The sequence below is a fragment of the Diabrotica virgifera genome, chromosome 1 (assembly GCF_917563875.1).
Source record: "Diabrotica virgifera virgifera chromosome 1, PGI_DIABVI_V3a".
NCBI classification, from domain to species: Eukaryota; Metazoa; Arthropoda; class Insecta; order Coleoptera; family Chrysomelidae; genus Diabrotica; species Diabrotica virgifera.
The window spans coordinates 38448820-38466053 of NC_065443.1; the positions used below are offsets into that span (position 1 = coordinate 38448820).

A 17234-nucleotide genomic window follows, 5' to 3' on the forward strand; every position below is an offset into this window, starting at 1 on the left:
ACTTGGTGTCAATTCGACTCGACTTCAGTGCCTCTAATGCCGCCTGGCTATCTGATATAATTTTTATAGATATTATGTCCCTGCAGTTCCATTTTTTAATTCCTGCATATCTATGTAGCATGAATTTCAGCTTGAAATCTTTTGGACTAATTGCCTAGGCTTTCCCTAAGGTTTAGCCTTAAATTCCCTCCATATATAACTCAATCAGCCAAATAAAGGCCAAATAAACTTCCGTAGGGTATTGGCGGAGAGCCTATAATCGTATTCGCGAACTCAATCGACTATAGGTGGCAGTGCAGTTGCATGAAAATGGCCGATATAATTGGCATAACGTATTTTGATACTATTAATATTGTTATTGATGTAATTAATTAATAAAAATAAATCATTAACTAAATGAACACACCCGACAAGCATTCAAACGACGTTGATCCATAGGTTAACGGATGATTTGTTTATATTTTCATCCCAATTCCTCTAGTTCCAAATAAGCGGCAGCACCCTCGCTTAAGTTAGCGAATATAGCAGGTCTGCGTATTGTGAACAATTGGCCGCAATGCGACTGTTGTAAAACTGACAATTGACAACTCCAGCTTTAGAACAGGTTGAACTCCCCATGACCTTCCCCGTTCCTGAACTAGCTACCAGAAAGAGTTTTGTTGATATAGACTCACAAATGGGTATTCCAAAAAAGATACGGGTGAAACACGTTACGGAAGACGATTAGTTAACTCTATGAATTGGGAGAAACTCAAATGCAATTGTAACCAATAATTCAGAGAAACATTCAAGGCAAAGGCATTATAAATAACAATTTATTAAAGTTTGCTATTTAAAAGACTGTTCTCACCATTATAGTTTAGCTACATTTTGAATCAGCAATAAATAAATTCAAAGTAATTAGCATTATAACTGACTTTTTGCTATATTTTTACTAATATCTAATAATTGGTTAATTTATGAACATTTTTAAATAGAAGTAAAATACAATATAGGTAAATTTATTTGAAAACTATCTGTTTTTAGGTTCTATGACCAGTTGGCTGCAGCGTATGATGAAATCATGCTCTTCTTTATCAAAACTAGAATTATCAGTTTCTTTCCGTTTGTGGTCGTTACGATCATCTACAAACAAAAATATAAAATTTATTATATTTGCATACATTAAAATGTATAAGAAATATTTAGTATTTTTTTGGGATTACATAATTGATTTGACTGAAACATTGCAACGTTTTAGTCAATTATTAATAATTCATATTGACGTGGCCGGTATTTCAAACAACACCTAACTGAAAACTGATGCTACTTATATGGGGTGGCTAGGTGGCTCTACTCGTGTTACTTGGAAACAAAAAAAAAATGAAGAAAATTGCTCCATGGGAAGCCGAGAAAATAAATTTGTTTAAAGTATGCCGATTTTAAACTTTGAGATTCTATTTTTCACCTAGTTTTTGATTGGCATTTTGGTATTTTTGGTAACACCGCTCGTTTTTATTATTATAATATCTTATAACGCTCTTGAAGATATGAAAATTTGTATGTAGAAAGAGGACCGAAATAAGAAGGTAATGGTTGAAAAATTACCTTCCTATTGTTTATGGCAGTAACTTCGTCGTAAATGCCAGTGAAATTTGACCGGTTGTATCTCAGGAACCGCTAATCGCAATTAAACTTTTTTCTTTTAAAAGAAGCGTCCTGTCGCGTACTTTCCAATACCATTTTCTTAATTTAACTTAATCTAATAGTTGCCTTCTTAATTTAACTTATTCTAATAGTTGGACAGTCAAGATATACGGGTTATTTTCAATCAGTACTGGAACCAAAAAGCAAAGGTTAAAATCGAAAATGTCGAAACTGAAACCATAGAAATTAAAAGAAGTGTTAGACAGGGTTGCGTGTTGTCTCCATTGTTATTCAATCTGTACAGCGAAGCTATTTTTAAGGAAGAAATATCAGAGGAAGAACAGGGTATATCAATAAACGGAAAAATCTTGAGCAACATAAGATTCGCAGACGACACCACTATTATGTTCCATAAATATGTCGCGAATACGAAACCATGAATATAGAATGATAATGTATATGGGGTTCTAGGGGATACGTTCCTAGGTAACGAAATAAAAATGCAAATACATAAAAAACAGTTTAATATAAGTTTTGACCATACTTATTGTTATGCTCTGTATTTCTCTCTTTTATGAGATTGATGAGCAAATTCTAAATTTAATTAATTATTCAATTATTTTAATTACTGCTTATGCAAAACAAAACCAAATTTAAATTAACTCTTCTAATAAACTTTATTCTCAGGGCTATTTTATTTTTGATGCTTTACCTTTGGTTTTTGGCTTCTGGTATCTCTAGTTGCTTACTCCATCCAGGAAAAAACAGGGAAATTAAATACACTCAATGTCATATAAATGTTAAAATATTATTTATTTATCCAATATACCATGAACATAGGATTTAAAAAATATGCTAAAATCTAAATTTGTTGCAACTATTTCTCATCTACTAAATTAAGCTTTAATTCAGATATCTCCTCTGTTTTAACAAAAAAAAATTATTTAAATAATTCGTTATTTATTCTTACAAAATTTAATAAAATTTACTTTTCTCTTTTTGAATTGATAACTTATTTCTTCTTTAAAATTTTGAATGGCTAATTAATGACTAATTCTCAACTCGGTCAACGATTTCGTTTCAACTGGATTCTGCTCGCAAAGGCCAACTTCACCACTTTACACTGACTTCTCACTTTTCAAAAACTTGACTGCTGTCTTCAGATATTTATTTCACAGTGCTTATTTTTTTCTCGTCAAAATCAGACTCAACACTCTCATCCCTTTCATTCATCATTTTCCACCAATCACAAAACATCCTTTCTACCCACTACCCATATTATCATTTCTCAAGAACCAATTTAATTTGTATACGACTTTCCATTTTGTTAAATTCTCGGAGAAATTAAATTACTTTCGTTGTTTCAAACTGCTAAACAAAAAACCTTACATTCTAAACTCAATAAATTTGTTTACCCCTTAACTTCTTCGAATTTTTATAAAATGTCTTATTGTCCATTGCAAAGCGAAATAAACGGTATTGTCTAATCTGACCGCACCATTGTTTAATTCCGTTCAAAAACCCATTACGAAAATCACCTTCTTAACGATTTCACTTTTCCGCGAAAACACTGATTACTAACTAAATTATCCTATTACAATTTTTGGTCATATACAGGGCGATGAAAATCTATAATTTCGTGGTCTCTGATATAACTTTATTTACTAAATTTTTCCCAAAAAAAATTATACAACAATATGTATATTGATTAATTAAATATATTACCTTCAGGTTTAGGCAATGGCTTAAAGCACTTAGTAATTTTCTCTTAATTAGCAGCTTTTAAAACTTCTCCAATTCAGACTGATACTTAGTAGTGGCATTAGCCATATTCCTCTTAAAAATGAGACTTTGTTCCATAGATCGTTCATTTTTCATAAAGAAATCACAACGCTTATTTACCATTCTTAAACATTCAAAGATTTTTCAAATTAACTGTCACGTTTCTAATGCTTGTTGAAGCCTCTTCTTCATTGGGTTGTGAATTTAAAATTGCCTCCATCTTGCCATTCAAGTAACTCCTGAACGTCACTTGATTCTATCTGTTTGAACCCATCTCGTCCTATTCCACTCGCAAATTTTGGCAATGTTTGCAGTTAAAGTTCGAACTTACACATACTCCTACCCATTCCTTCAGTCAGAACAGGGCACAATTTTTTTCCAGAGAACAGGCCACAGATTTTTCAGCATGATTTCAATGTGTACAATCGCTGTTCAATATGTACAATGGCAGTGCCCAATTTGTATGGCTTTAGTTCTTGTAATGATTCTTTTATGTTTACGATGCACTTTGCTATTTTAAATTTCTCCAGTATTCCATAACATTCATATCAAGATCACATTCCATAATTATTCAGTCTATAATGTCTAATGTAATAAAGCTTAAAGGCCTAGATGATTCCTTGGTCCACAGGTTGAAGCAAAAAAACCTACGCCAATCTAGGCGTAGTTGTAAAAAAGCCAAATTTATTTGTTTATTAGTCCACTTGCTGACGCGTTGCCAAAGGATACCGACTGCTTTTTATTTTTGTCTATATAATAATATTATCAGGGTGTTTCATTAATAATTGTCGATATAGTAACTGGAGAAACATTAGCACAAAATACGAAGATTTAACCTAAAACACTTAAATAAAATGTAGTCCTTTACTGAGTTACAGGGTGTTTTATCTTAAAATTTAAAAAATATCTTTGCTCAGAATTTTAAAACTATTTGACGTATCCTTTGCATACTTGTCAGAGAGTATAGGTACTGTACAAACTAATAAATTATGTCAAACAAACGTTTGTGGCTATTACCAGAAGCGTACGACGGGGGAAAGTGAATGGTTGACTCTTTCCAAATTCTACGCCACTGGCGAAATTGCTATTTTAGTTCAAATTTTGGATTCTCCAATACTCTCTATGAAAATAATATACTCTTCATTCGTAACGATAAAGTCATTAGTTTTCGAGATATTTGAAGTTAAAAATGAAACGACACGATTATTTTGATTAATGTATTGTGTCACTTCATTGTTATTTTCAAATATATCGAAAACTAATAATTTTATCGTTACGAATGAAGAGTATATTATTTACATAAAAAGTATTGCAAAATCAAAAAATTACACTAAAATAGCAATTTCGTCAGTGGCGTAGAATTTGGGAAGGGTCAACCAGACACTATCCCCTGTCGTACGCCTCTGGTAGTAGCTAGAAACGTTTATTTATCTTAATTTAGTAGAGTGTACGTACAGTACCTACACTTTCTGCCAAGTATGATAAGGATACGCCAAATAGTTTTAAAGTACTGGGTACAAATAATTTTTTACTTTTCATCATATGAATCATATCATAAATTAATCAAAATAACTGTGCCGTTTCATATTTAACTTCAAATATCTCGAAAACTAATGACTTTATAGTTACCAATGAAGAGTATATTATTTACGTAGAAAGTATTGGAGAATCTAAAAATGGCACTAAAATAGTAATTCCTCCAGTGGTGTAGAATTTGAGAAGGGTCAACCATTCACCATCCCCTGTCGTACGCCTCTGGTAGTAGCTAGAAACGTTTGTTTATCATAATTTCGTAGGGTGTCTAGTAGTCGCACTTTCCGCCAAGTATGAAAAGGATATGTCGAATAGTTTTAAAATGCTGATCCAAAATAGTTTTTAATATTTTTGATAAAACACCCTGTAACTCAGTAAGGAACCACATTTTATCTAAGTGTTTTAGGTTAAATCTTCGTATTTTGTGCTAAGGTTTCTCCAGTTACTATATGGACAATTATTAATGAAACACCCTGTATGTATCGATTCCAATGTATCGATTGTACCAATGTATCGATTCGATCCGCGATTCGATATAGGAATTTGATCGCATTTTTTCAATCCGTGAATAGTGAAAACGCAAATAAAGGAAGCGCGAATAAGGAGCTTTTACTGTTTTTATTTACTGTAATTTATTTCTTTATTAGTCCACTTGCTGACGCGTTGACAAAGGATACCGACTGCTTTTTATTTTTGTTTATATAATAATACTATATGTATCGATTCCAATGTATCGATGTACCAATGTATCGATTCGATCCGCGATTCGATATAGGAATTTGATCGCAATTTCTCAATCCGTGAATAGTGAAAACGCGAATAAAGGAAGCGCAATTAAGGAGCTGTTACTGTAGATTACATCTAATCAGTATAAAATATGGACTACAAATGAACGTTAAGAAAACCAAGTTCATTATTATTTCTAAGCAACACACAGTAGGAAGGCTAGATATCGAGGGAAAACAAGTAGAAAAAGTAAATACCTACAAATACCTGGGAACCTGGGTAACAGAAAACAACGACCACGGTAGAGAAATCAGGACACGCATCGAAATTGCAAGAAAGGCATTCATGAAAATGAAAAAAAATGTTTGTTAATCGAGACTCTCTGGAGCTGAGAATAAGAGTCTTAAGATGCTACGTGTTCTCGACTTTGTTGTATGGAATGGAAAGCTGGACAACGAAAGTAGATAACACAAAGAAGTTAGAAGCATTTGAGATGTTGTGCTATAGAAGGATTTTGAAAATACCATGGATCCAACGAATTACGAATTCAGAGGTACTAAGAAGGCTACAAAAGGATTTCGAGGTGATAAAGAACATCAAAACAAGAAAGCTGGAATATTTAGGCCACATTACTAGAGGTGCGAAATATAAGATATTGCGGCTCATAATGCAGGGCAAAATTAAGGGGAAAAGATCCATAGGTAGAAGAAGAATTTCCTGGCTGAGAAACTTAAGAGAGTGGTATAGTTGCAGCTCAGTAGATCTTTTCAGAGTCGCCAATAAGGTACGGGTAGCTATGATGATAGCCAACCTCCGATAGTAGAGGGAACTACAAGAAGAATAGTTGCCTATTGGTTTTAAAAGCCAAAAAATCGTTTATAATTTTAAAACATTCCTGAGGCCGCTTAAATAGTCCAATTTTTATTCTGTAATGTACGTTAGATAGGTATAGTGCTTTTTTATACAAAAATCATAATTATTCTTGTGTATTATAATTATTATGGTTGTTATTGCGACCGTAAATTGTTAATTAACAATTTAATTGTTGCTAAACTATTTGTTCAATTTCCACCGGCTTTTGGAAATATAATCTATAACCAAAACGCTTTTATGTCACCAAGTTATGTAATTATTGATAAATAATTACTTACCTAAAATTTTAGGTGAAAATAAAAGATTTTGTTTTAAGAACCCGGATTTTTCAAGGAAAACTTTTGCCGAAATAAATCGGGAAAAAATATCTCAATGTACAATAATTAAATTACGGTGAATTTTTATTTGGGTGTTTTTGGTGTAAAGTAAAAATCTTCGGAGTTACAGAGCAATAATTTAAAAAACAGGATTTCGGAATTTGTTAGCGAGGCTGACAGAACAAGGTTTGAACAACTTGAATTTAGGCACTTGGTACTTTCAAAATTATATTTTCTAGTTGTGCTTTTGAGCCGTGAAAATGGTCATCTTTAGTTTTTTTCAGATTTAAATTATTTATAACTCGAAAACGATTAACTTTAGAGAAACATTACAACAGACTTTTTTGTTTCCAGTGATCCAGAGAACCTAAAATAATGTCTTCCAGGGCCGAAAAAACTTATATTTATAATTTATTTTTAAATTTTTTTAAAAATAAATGTGGCCAATAACTCCGAAATTACGGCATTTAGGTATAGGGAATATTACAAGGAAAATAATCATTATTTCTTAAGGACTTTATAACACAAAAATATACAGGGTGTTCCATTTGAAATAAGAATGTTCATTATATTTCCAGAAATACGGAAGATCTGACAACAATGCAAATACCACTATAATATCGGCGGCATTAGAAGACCCTTAGCTACCAAAATCTATAAACATCGTGTAAGCCTATTGAGGTGTTCCATACATGAATATCACTCTGTATGATTTATACTAAAGGGTACTCCACGTTAAGATAGGCAAAATGCCCTCACTCCCAGAATTCAATTTTGTTAATTTTTTACATTCTATGCAATTAAAAAATGAGATTACGCGGATTTTTTGCTCGCCACCCCCTTACCCCTCCCCCCACAGCTAAAAACGTAGATTTTTAGATTTAATTTTTTTTAGTTGGGTTATAATTGATTTAAAAATTTCAAAAAATTCACACGGGTAGGAGGCTTTTACAAAACATGTCCATTTTTTATGGACCCGTAGGTCGAGTGTACATAACATAAATTTTTTCTTTAATTTTTTAAAAGCTTATAACTTTTTTTTCAAGATGGCTGCATGTCCAATTTTATTTGCATTTCGTGTATTTTATCAACAGCTATCTCTCTGATTTTTTTCAGATTTTTCTGTCAACTGCGCCATCTTGAAAAATCCGGAAAACTGTTTTTTAGGGGGTTTTTGGGGATTTTCTCCATTTTATAGACTTCAAAATAGACCAACTGAAGGTTTTTTAAATAGATTATGTATAATTCGAAATAATTGAGTAATTTAGGATATTCAAAAATTGGGCAAAACACGTTTAAACCCCCCAAAAACCATGTTTTTCAAGTTATGTAAGGGTTTTTGCGGGTTTAATGTAGTGGACATATGACATCAAAATTTCTTTTTTATTTTTTTAAAACGTATTTTTGACTTCCAATCGATATTTTTTTTAAACGTGCAATGAATGGTACATCTCTCTCGCGGACGGCCGCCTCAATACGTGCTTAGTTAATTATTAAAAACAATAGCTTAGTAATAAAATAATGACAAAAATTTCTTCTCTAGGCTCTTGTAGAGGGGGGAGGCTTTAAACTTTGATTTGGTCACTTTCTGACTTCCATAATAATAATTCTAAATCGAGTTATTAAGCCTTGAAAATGGCCATTTTCGCGTTTTTCAAATTTTAAATCGCGTATAATTCGACAACAGTCAATTTTAGAGAAAAATCACAAGAGACCTGTTTTGCTCAGATTAATCCAGAGAATCTAAAACAAATTTGTCCTAAGTGAAAAAATTGATTTTTTGAATTTGTTTAAAACATTGTTTAAACAATTTTCCGACCGCAGTACTGCCTGGTACGTTGTGGATTTGTTATAAGGACCTGTTTTTGAGTAAGTTTGTGCAAAAAAATCAATCGGAATTAATTTACCTAACAGGGCAAGCATATAGCCTGAACTATTTGCATTATGAGGTTGCGCAAACGGCAACATAACAATAGGCTGTTGTTCGCATGTGTCTGCCTTAATATAATATAATTTATCGCATGGAAGATATTTTACAAAAATCATCAAGCCTGCAGAATATCTTACAAAACTCTTTGACAATACAGATGTTATAGGTACCTGTAATAGACTTTAGAAGACTTTAGAACTGTAAAGCGTAATAGTGTCCTTAGTAATATTAGGGTTACTACTAAATACAAACTAATGAACAAAGAACAAAACGTTTTGATTCACAAAACGACAAAAAGTATGATATATTAAAATGTATTTTTCTTAAATGGATTATTGTATTTTATTTTTGTTTTTTGTATCCTACCCAAAAAATTACAAAATGACATAGGTATCTTTACTTTATACAAAAAGATATTGCAAAATTTGAAATTGTTTTCTTTAAATGTACATAGTTTATTTGAGGATAAACTGGGCAACATATATACTGAGAAAAAAAATTAAATTGATGTTTTAATGGGCAGGTTGAGGGGATAGAGGGTAAATTGGGCTAAGGCTTATTTTTTAAACACATAAAACCTAAAAAAAATGAAAAAAATCAGACTGTATCGATCTCAAAAAATATTAGGCCTGGATTCCGCGTACCAAAAAAAGTTGAATAATAGCAAGCTGAAAATTTGTTAATAGTTTAACGGTGTCTAGTTGGACAAACTTTGATGTAGGTATGGGAACACTGGAACAGGTGAAGTTTTAATTGTGAAACGTAATTTTAATTTTGGAACGTGTCATCCTGACAAGTTTATGTGGTGGTAGATAACAGTTTGATTTTGGCATGAGAGGTTAATGAAAGTTCAACAAATCAATTGGAAGTTCGGTCCGACAAAATACACGGGACGTTTTCGTAGTCGGATGTTCGAAAATTGTAACCTGTTCAACAAACAAAACGTCCCCTGTTCCAGTGTTCCCGTACATCAAAGTTTGTCCGACTAGACACCGTTAAGCTATTAACAAATTTTCAGTTTGCTATTAATAAACTTTCAAAAATTTGAAAAATCATAGTTTTTGGGGGTTTAGAGGTGTTTTGCACAATGTTTGAATATCCCTAAAAAGTCAGTTATTGCAAATTATACATAACCTATAAAAAACCTTGAGTTAGTCTATTTTGAAGTATATAAAATAGAGAAAATCCCTAAAAACCACCGAAAAAACCAGTTTTGCGGATTTTTGAAGATCTTACGGAAAAATCTGAAAAAGTCAGAAATATAGTTTTTGATAAAATACACAAAACACAAAAAAAATTAGACATGCAGCCATCACCAAAAAAATTTTGTACGTACCCATTAAAAAAAAACAAAAAAAATGAGGTTATGTACACTCGACCTTCGGGTTCATAAAAATAGATGTTTTGTAAAAGCCTTAGCTTTTGTAATTTATTTAATTTTTAAAACGCAAAGAAATTTAAAAAAATATTGAGGATGTATCGACCTCATAAAATATGATTAGACCCCCAAAAAACCTTACATAACTTGAAAAACATGGTTTTTGGGGGGGTTTAAACGTGTTTTGCCCAATTTTTGGATATCCTAAATTACTCAGACATTTCAAATTATACATAATCTATTTAAAAAATCTTGATTTGGTCTATTTTAAAGTCTATAAAATGGAGAAAATCTCCAAAAACCCCATAAAAACAGTTTTTCGGATTTTTCAAGATAGCGCAGTTGACGGAAAAATTTTTAAAAAATCAGAGAGATAGTTTTGATAAAATACACAAAATGAAAAAAAAATTGGACCTGCATCCATCTTGAAAAAAAAGTTATAAGCTTTTAAAAAATTAAAGAAAAAATTGAGGTTATGTACACTCGACCTACGGGTCTATAAAAAATGGACATGTTTTGTAAAAGCCTCAGCTACCCGTGTGAATTTTTTGAAACTTTTAAATCAATTACAACCCAACTGAAAAAAAATTAAATCTAAAAATCTACGTTTTTGGCTGTGGGGGGAGGGGTAAGGGGGTGGCGAGCAAAAAAATCCGCGTAATCTCATTTTTTAATTGCATAGAACGTAAAAAAATAAACAAAATTGAATTCTGGGAGTGAGGGCATTTTGCCTATCTTAACGGGGGTACCCTTTACAAGCAAGATGCAGTAGAAATAAACAAACCAAGACACGTTAAATGCTACTAGGAGCACTCTCGAATTTAACGTGTCTTGGTTTGTTTATTTCTACTGCATCTTGATTCTAAATTTAGTATAAATTACTTTACACAATCTAAATTTATTATAATCAGTGAAAAAAAAATGAAAATTGATCTGCAGAATTAATTATATCTTCCTAAAATTGTTGTGAAACAAATATGTCCAATCAGATTTAACTATACATTCTTTTTATTTATTTGTTAAAAATAAAAGGGACTTATCGAGCACTGAATTTATTTGATCTTGCCCAAGTATACTTTCGCTCTCAGGGCATCATCAGGGGCATTCTGTCAAAAAATGAGAAATATCTCAAAGAATATCGTAGACATTTAATTAGAATTAATAAAACACTTAACATACACTGGACAAGGGACAAACATATTAAAATAATATTTGAGCGAGGCTACATTATTCAATGATCGGAGATCTAGTATCATTGAATAATGCAGCCTCGCTCAAATAACAAATAATATTTTTGTCTATCGTGCTTTATTAATTTTAATTAAATGTCTACGACATTCTTCGATTTCTTCCTACTCCTCCTTTTTTGACGAAATGCCCATGATGATTGGAAAAGTATTTGACGAAAGTAGGTACTTGGGCTAGATTTAATAAAAAAATAACCGTGCTCGATACTGCCATTTATTTCTGAAGTTCATATACAGGGTATTTGGTAACGAATGGGCCATAGGTTAACCTTAGATTCCTGAGCTTAAAATAGGTCGATTTAACCTAACTTACCTTAGTACGAAAGTTGATATTGTTCGTCCTCTATAACTTTTCCCATGCGTCATGATTCATTTTCAAACAAATTAAGTCAAAACAAAAAGTGAAACAAACGTCGATGTGTATACATTAGTGATGTTGATTATAGTTGCTTTCGAGTATTCGTTACAAATCGTTACTTTTGTATAAAGTAATCATTTACAGTATTCGTTACTTTGATTACTTTTGTATTTGAGTACCGGTAATCATATCGAGAATCGTATTTCTCAGTAGGTAGGTATTTTGGATAGGTATTCCGATATAATAATGACCTTCACGAAGTACGAAGTAATCAGAGTAATCAAAGTAATCAAAGTAGATACAATAGTCGTTACTCGTTCTGTTACGATTGGTACGAAGTAATCAGAGTAATCAAAGTAATCAAAGTAGATATAATAGTCGTTACTCGCTCTGATACGATTGGTACGAAGTAATCAGAGTAATCAAAGTAATCAAAGTAGATACAATAGTCGTTACTCGCTCTAATATGATTGGTATGAAGTAACGAAGTAATCAGAGTAATCAAAGTAATCAAAGTAGATTAGTAGTAGAATCAAGTGTACTGGTTGTAGATACAATAGTCGTTACTAGCTCTGATACGATTGGTACGAAGTAACGAAGTAATCAGAGTAATCAAAGTAACGATTTGCCTCTATGTATAGTAATCGTTACTTTGGGTATTCGTAAGTAACGAGTACTTTGTAACGAATAGTTACTTTTTCAAAATCACTAGTATACAGGGTGAGGCAGATCAGGGCCTATTAGAAGTGTCTTGGGAACTAAAAGCAACTTTGGAATAAAGGGATTTTGAAGACTGATCTATTTAATGAAAATATTTTCATCTATTTTCTACTTCCGGTTATACTGGAAGTTGCTTATAACATCGTTTTTGTAAATGGAACACCCTGTATATTTTCACATTTTTGGATTCTCCTCGATTTCTTCTTTCTTAAAATATGAGATTTTGTAATATTATACAGGGTAGTTTAAAAGATAATTACGTTTTCTTAGTAACGTCGCAGCAACATTCGCATCCTGTAGAATTGTAGTAGTTGGACATAATAAACTCTATTTATAATTAAATGATTTTTAATATAGTCTAATATTGTCAATAATTATTAGTATAGCTAAATTTTTAATTTTAGTATACAGGGTTGGTCGAAAATCGGAATGAGTATTTTCTAAGTTTTCTTAAATGGAACACTCTGGATTAGGACCTATACCTAACTGCTTTAATTTGTGAGTTATTGGTGATTCAAACCAAACAATAATTCCAACACAAAATACGTGAAATTTTTTTAAGTTGGCCGTGAAAATGTTCTATTACAAATAATTTTTCGGAAATAAATACATATTAAGCTAGACGCTAGACTCTAGACTGATACTTAAAATTGCCAATAATGGTTGAGTTATCAAAATACCTACGTAGTTAAGATTGTTGCTGCGATTAACAAGTAAGCACAAATTAAAGCAGTTAGGTATAGAGAATCCTTAAGAAATTAAAAAGTACCATAAAATAGCATTTCATTACAATACTAAAATACAATACAGGGTGTTCCATTTAAGAAAATACCCATTCCGAGTTTCGACCAACCCTGTATACTAAAATTAAAAATTTAGCTTTACTAATAATTCCTAACAATAGTAGACTATATTAAAAATCATTTAAATATAAATAGAACTTTTGATGTCAAACTACTACAATTCTACAGGGTGTGAAATTTGCTAAGAAATTAATAAAAAACTTAATTATCTTTTAAACTACCCTGTATAATATTACAAAACCTCCGGTATAACCGGAAGTACCAAATAGATGAAAATATTTTCATTAAATAGATCAGTCTTTAAAACCCCTTCATTTCAATTTTCATGATTTAGTTGTCTTTAGTTCTCGAAATATTTCTAATGGGCCCTTTATCTGCCTCACTACCTTTTGTATACTGTATACTATGTACTACACACATCGGCGTACGTTTCACTTTATGTTTTGACTTAATTTGTTTGAAAATTAATCGTGACGCATGGGAAAAGTTATAGCGGACGAATAATAATAACCGAAATACAGGGTGGCAAAGTTAAACTTTTATTTTATTTATTCTTGGATATTTCCTGACAGGCATGGAATAACAACACGAAATTTGGTAAGCGGTGGTTTTTTGGGATGAGAAATCTAAATTCGCCCCAGTGGCGTAGCGTAGTGGGGGCGGCAGGGGCGGCCCGCCCCGGGCGGCACTTTTTAGGGGGCGGCAAAATTTAAGAATAAATAAAAATATTTTGTAACTATTTGAACCATTTTATATTTTTATCGCAACTGCAAATTTGGACCGATTGAAAGGAGCACGGATTTTTTCATTACTTATTTTGTGACGAATTCGGGGAATTCCTTTTCTTTGAATGATATTTATTGCGACTGGCAACAATGTCTATACTGACTTGTGGAAATTCCCCGGTTATGACTAACAATCAACACAACTTTTTTCGGCACTTTAGAACGTTGCTATTTTTTTTTCTCATCGAAAAATTGTTGTGAAGTTATAATAGCAGCTACAGGCAAAAGAAGGATTCAAGACACGCGGTGGAGTGCAAGAGGCTATGCCGTAAATGTAATATGGCATCATTACAAAGACATTCTCGTCACTTTGGAAAAACTGACAGAGGTAGATGAAAACTTAAACACTAGAACAGATGCAGGTACTTTACTAGTTTCGATGCAATCATTTCTCTTTCTTTATTTTTTGGGCCTGTGGCAACCGGTGCTACATGAAGTGAATGATGCACAATAGCTATTTGTATAACAAGGGAGGAAAGTACTACTTTTCGTCCCGAGAATGAAGTTTACTGCCCGACGCGTAGCGGAGGGCAGTAATCATTCAAGGGAGGAAAAGGCACTTTACTCCCATGTTATACATATGGTTTTTCCACCTTCCTCAAATAACAAGTCATTTTTTCATTTTTACTTAATTTATTTATGTAACTAACCAACAAAATTTATTAGAACTAAAACTAACAAGTAGGTACAATGTCAAATGTCGAATATAAGTCAAATTATTAATGTAAACATTGTTAAATCAAAATAACAATTTACTGTTTTTTACGATTCTGCAAAATACAGAGTGTTTTATAAATAAACGTTAAAATGTATAGATACTTACGTAATAGAAATTAGATATTGTACAGGGCGTCAATAAGTTATATTTCATAAATGAAATACCATGACGTCACTTTTACTTTTCCTCCCTAGGGAGGAAAAATATTTTCCTCCCTAGGGAGGAAAAGTACAACTTTGCTCCTTACAATCAGGTCCGGAAAAGTATACTTTCGGTAGAGGTAGGTTGAAAAAATATTTACAAACAAGGTGACTTGACATAAGATTGTGCGCTCAGAAAGTAAATGCTTTGCAGATGACATTGACAGAGAAAAGAGAGGAATGGGCAAATGGCGCTGTAGGTTATGCCAAAAAATATGTGTGAAGAACTTGGAATTTCCATAAAACCTCGGAGGCGCATAACAAGAAAGCATATTTTCGATGACGGAAAAATGAGTTGAGACGAAAGCTGTTTTCTTCGTTAGAGAGAGTTATTGTAGAAATTCGTGAGCATTTTCAACAGCAACAACACTGAATGTAATCTAGACTACTTCTTCTTCTTCTACGGCACTACATCCCAAATTGAGCCTTGATCTCCTTTAGATTTTGCCTCTACGCATCTAGACTACGCATCTGCGGACTTCATGCGGACTTTCGTTGCTGCTACAGGCAACGAAATTGCTTAATGCAGACTCGCTTGAATTATTTAAATTTATTGTTAAATCCAAGCTGAAAGTTACTCAGCCTAATATTTTAATAATGTCCCGAATATTTTTCATAGTTGCTATAAGCAATTCTAGCTGTGAAAGGTGTTTTTCAAAATTGAAAATGATTAAAAATTATTTAAGATCGACAATGAGTACTCTAAGACTAACTAATTTGGCTGTTTTGTCTATTGAGCAAGAGGTGTGTGATGCGATAGACATTGATGGTGCAATAAAAGACTTTGTTCTTAAAAAAAGTAGACGTATAAATTTTTAATTGAAGACGGAAGTTTTGTTTATAATTCTAACAAAAATACTCATATTACTTTTCAATACAAATAAAAATATAACATTATAGTGTCGTTCTAGTTCTAATTAAATTTGATTTTTTTTAATTTTGTCGATCGTCAAGGTGTACCTAATCTTAAGGGATAGGTACCTAAGTTATATCAATATATCTAATAGGTTAAAGTAAATGAATTTTTGTGATTGTAAAACTTAGATAAACTTTTTTATTTAAAATCCAACCTGTATAATGCAAAATAATGATGACTGTTCTTGCCGAAAAGTTCTCTATAACTAATGTATTAATGTTATACAATGAATTAAAATACCTAAACAAGAGGGCGGCAAAATTGTCTTCCGCCCCGGGCGGCCGACACTCACGCTACGCCACTGATTCGCCCCCAAAAATGATTTCTTTCTCAGAGGGCGCCACATACCTACGTCTTTCAGCGCTCATTTAATACGTTCAATTTTTTTATCCCCCACTCTACATACTTTTTAATCAAAAATTTTATTATCTTAATAGTTTTACTTAAAAAAGTATACTACATTCATCTCGCTAAACTCAACCGTTTTCGAGATAAAAGCATTTTTTAATCTGCGATACAACATAATTCTTTGCATAATATCATTGTAGTTATACCCGAAGAATGAACTTGAAACCGTAATATTTGTGCCAGCTCTGATGTTTATGTCATTGCATCGCAAATTCCATTTGAAGAAATTTGCGATACATTTTTGTAAAGTATGGTTTTATAGTTATTTTCCTAACAAGTGCAGAAAGTCATTCTTTTCCGCACGCGACTGCAGTTTGCCGAACGACGCGAAGCGGGAGTTCGGCAAGCAGTCGAGTGCGGAAAAGAGACTTTCTGCAAGAGTTAGGAACAATATTTTTTCTAAGAGTCTTTAAAAAATTACCAAATCTTAATCAATTAATTCAATTAATATGAAAATACGTACACAAATTAATTCTTTGACAAGGTTGTCAAAACCAAACTTTCAATATAATTAGTTAGCATGACGACGATCTTGGTTTCCATGACGATGATTCAAAACGACTATTATTGTCTACCGATTTGACTTTCGAATATTATGTCAAAATAATTTTATTTCATCGAATTGTCGCGTTAATTTCATTAAAACAGGAACACAATAAGATATATTTGAAATAAATTAGTAAATAATATCTAAATATTAGTTTATTGCATGTATTATAATTACTTTAAGGCCATATTAACATATCTAAATTAACACGCGTGCGGAAAAGTAAAAACCGCGTGCGGAAAAGTAACACGCGTGCGGAAAAGTAACACGCGTGCGGAAAAGTGAAACTTTCTAAACTAAAATGCGTACGCGAAAGTAGACATTTTTGCACGCTCGTAGAAAAAGTTATTTTTCGGGTGTAACTACA

At 32.2% G+C, this 17234-nt stretch overlaps 1 protein-coding gene across 1 annotated transcript in view; it reads right to left on the reverse strand.

Annotated features, from left to right (window-relative positions):
- Positions 1 to 985: 985 nt before the first annotated feature.
- The window catches only part of LOC114335930 (uncharacterized), a 67964-nt gene continuing 51715 nt past the window's right edge, over positions 986 to 17234 (reverse strand). Inside the window, exon 4 of the mRNA XM_028286222.2 lies at positions 986 to 1125. Within this exon, the coding sequence (XP_028142023.2) occupies positions 1013 to 1125 (113 nt within the window). The 3' untranslated portion in view covers positions 986 to 1012. The remainder of the gene's footprint in view (positions 1126 to 17234) is intronic.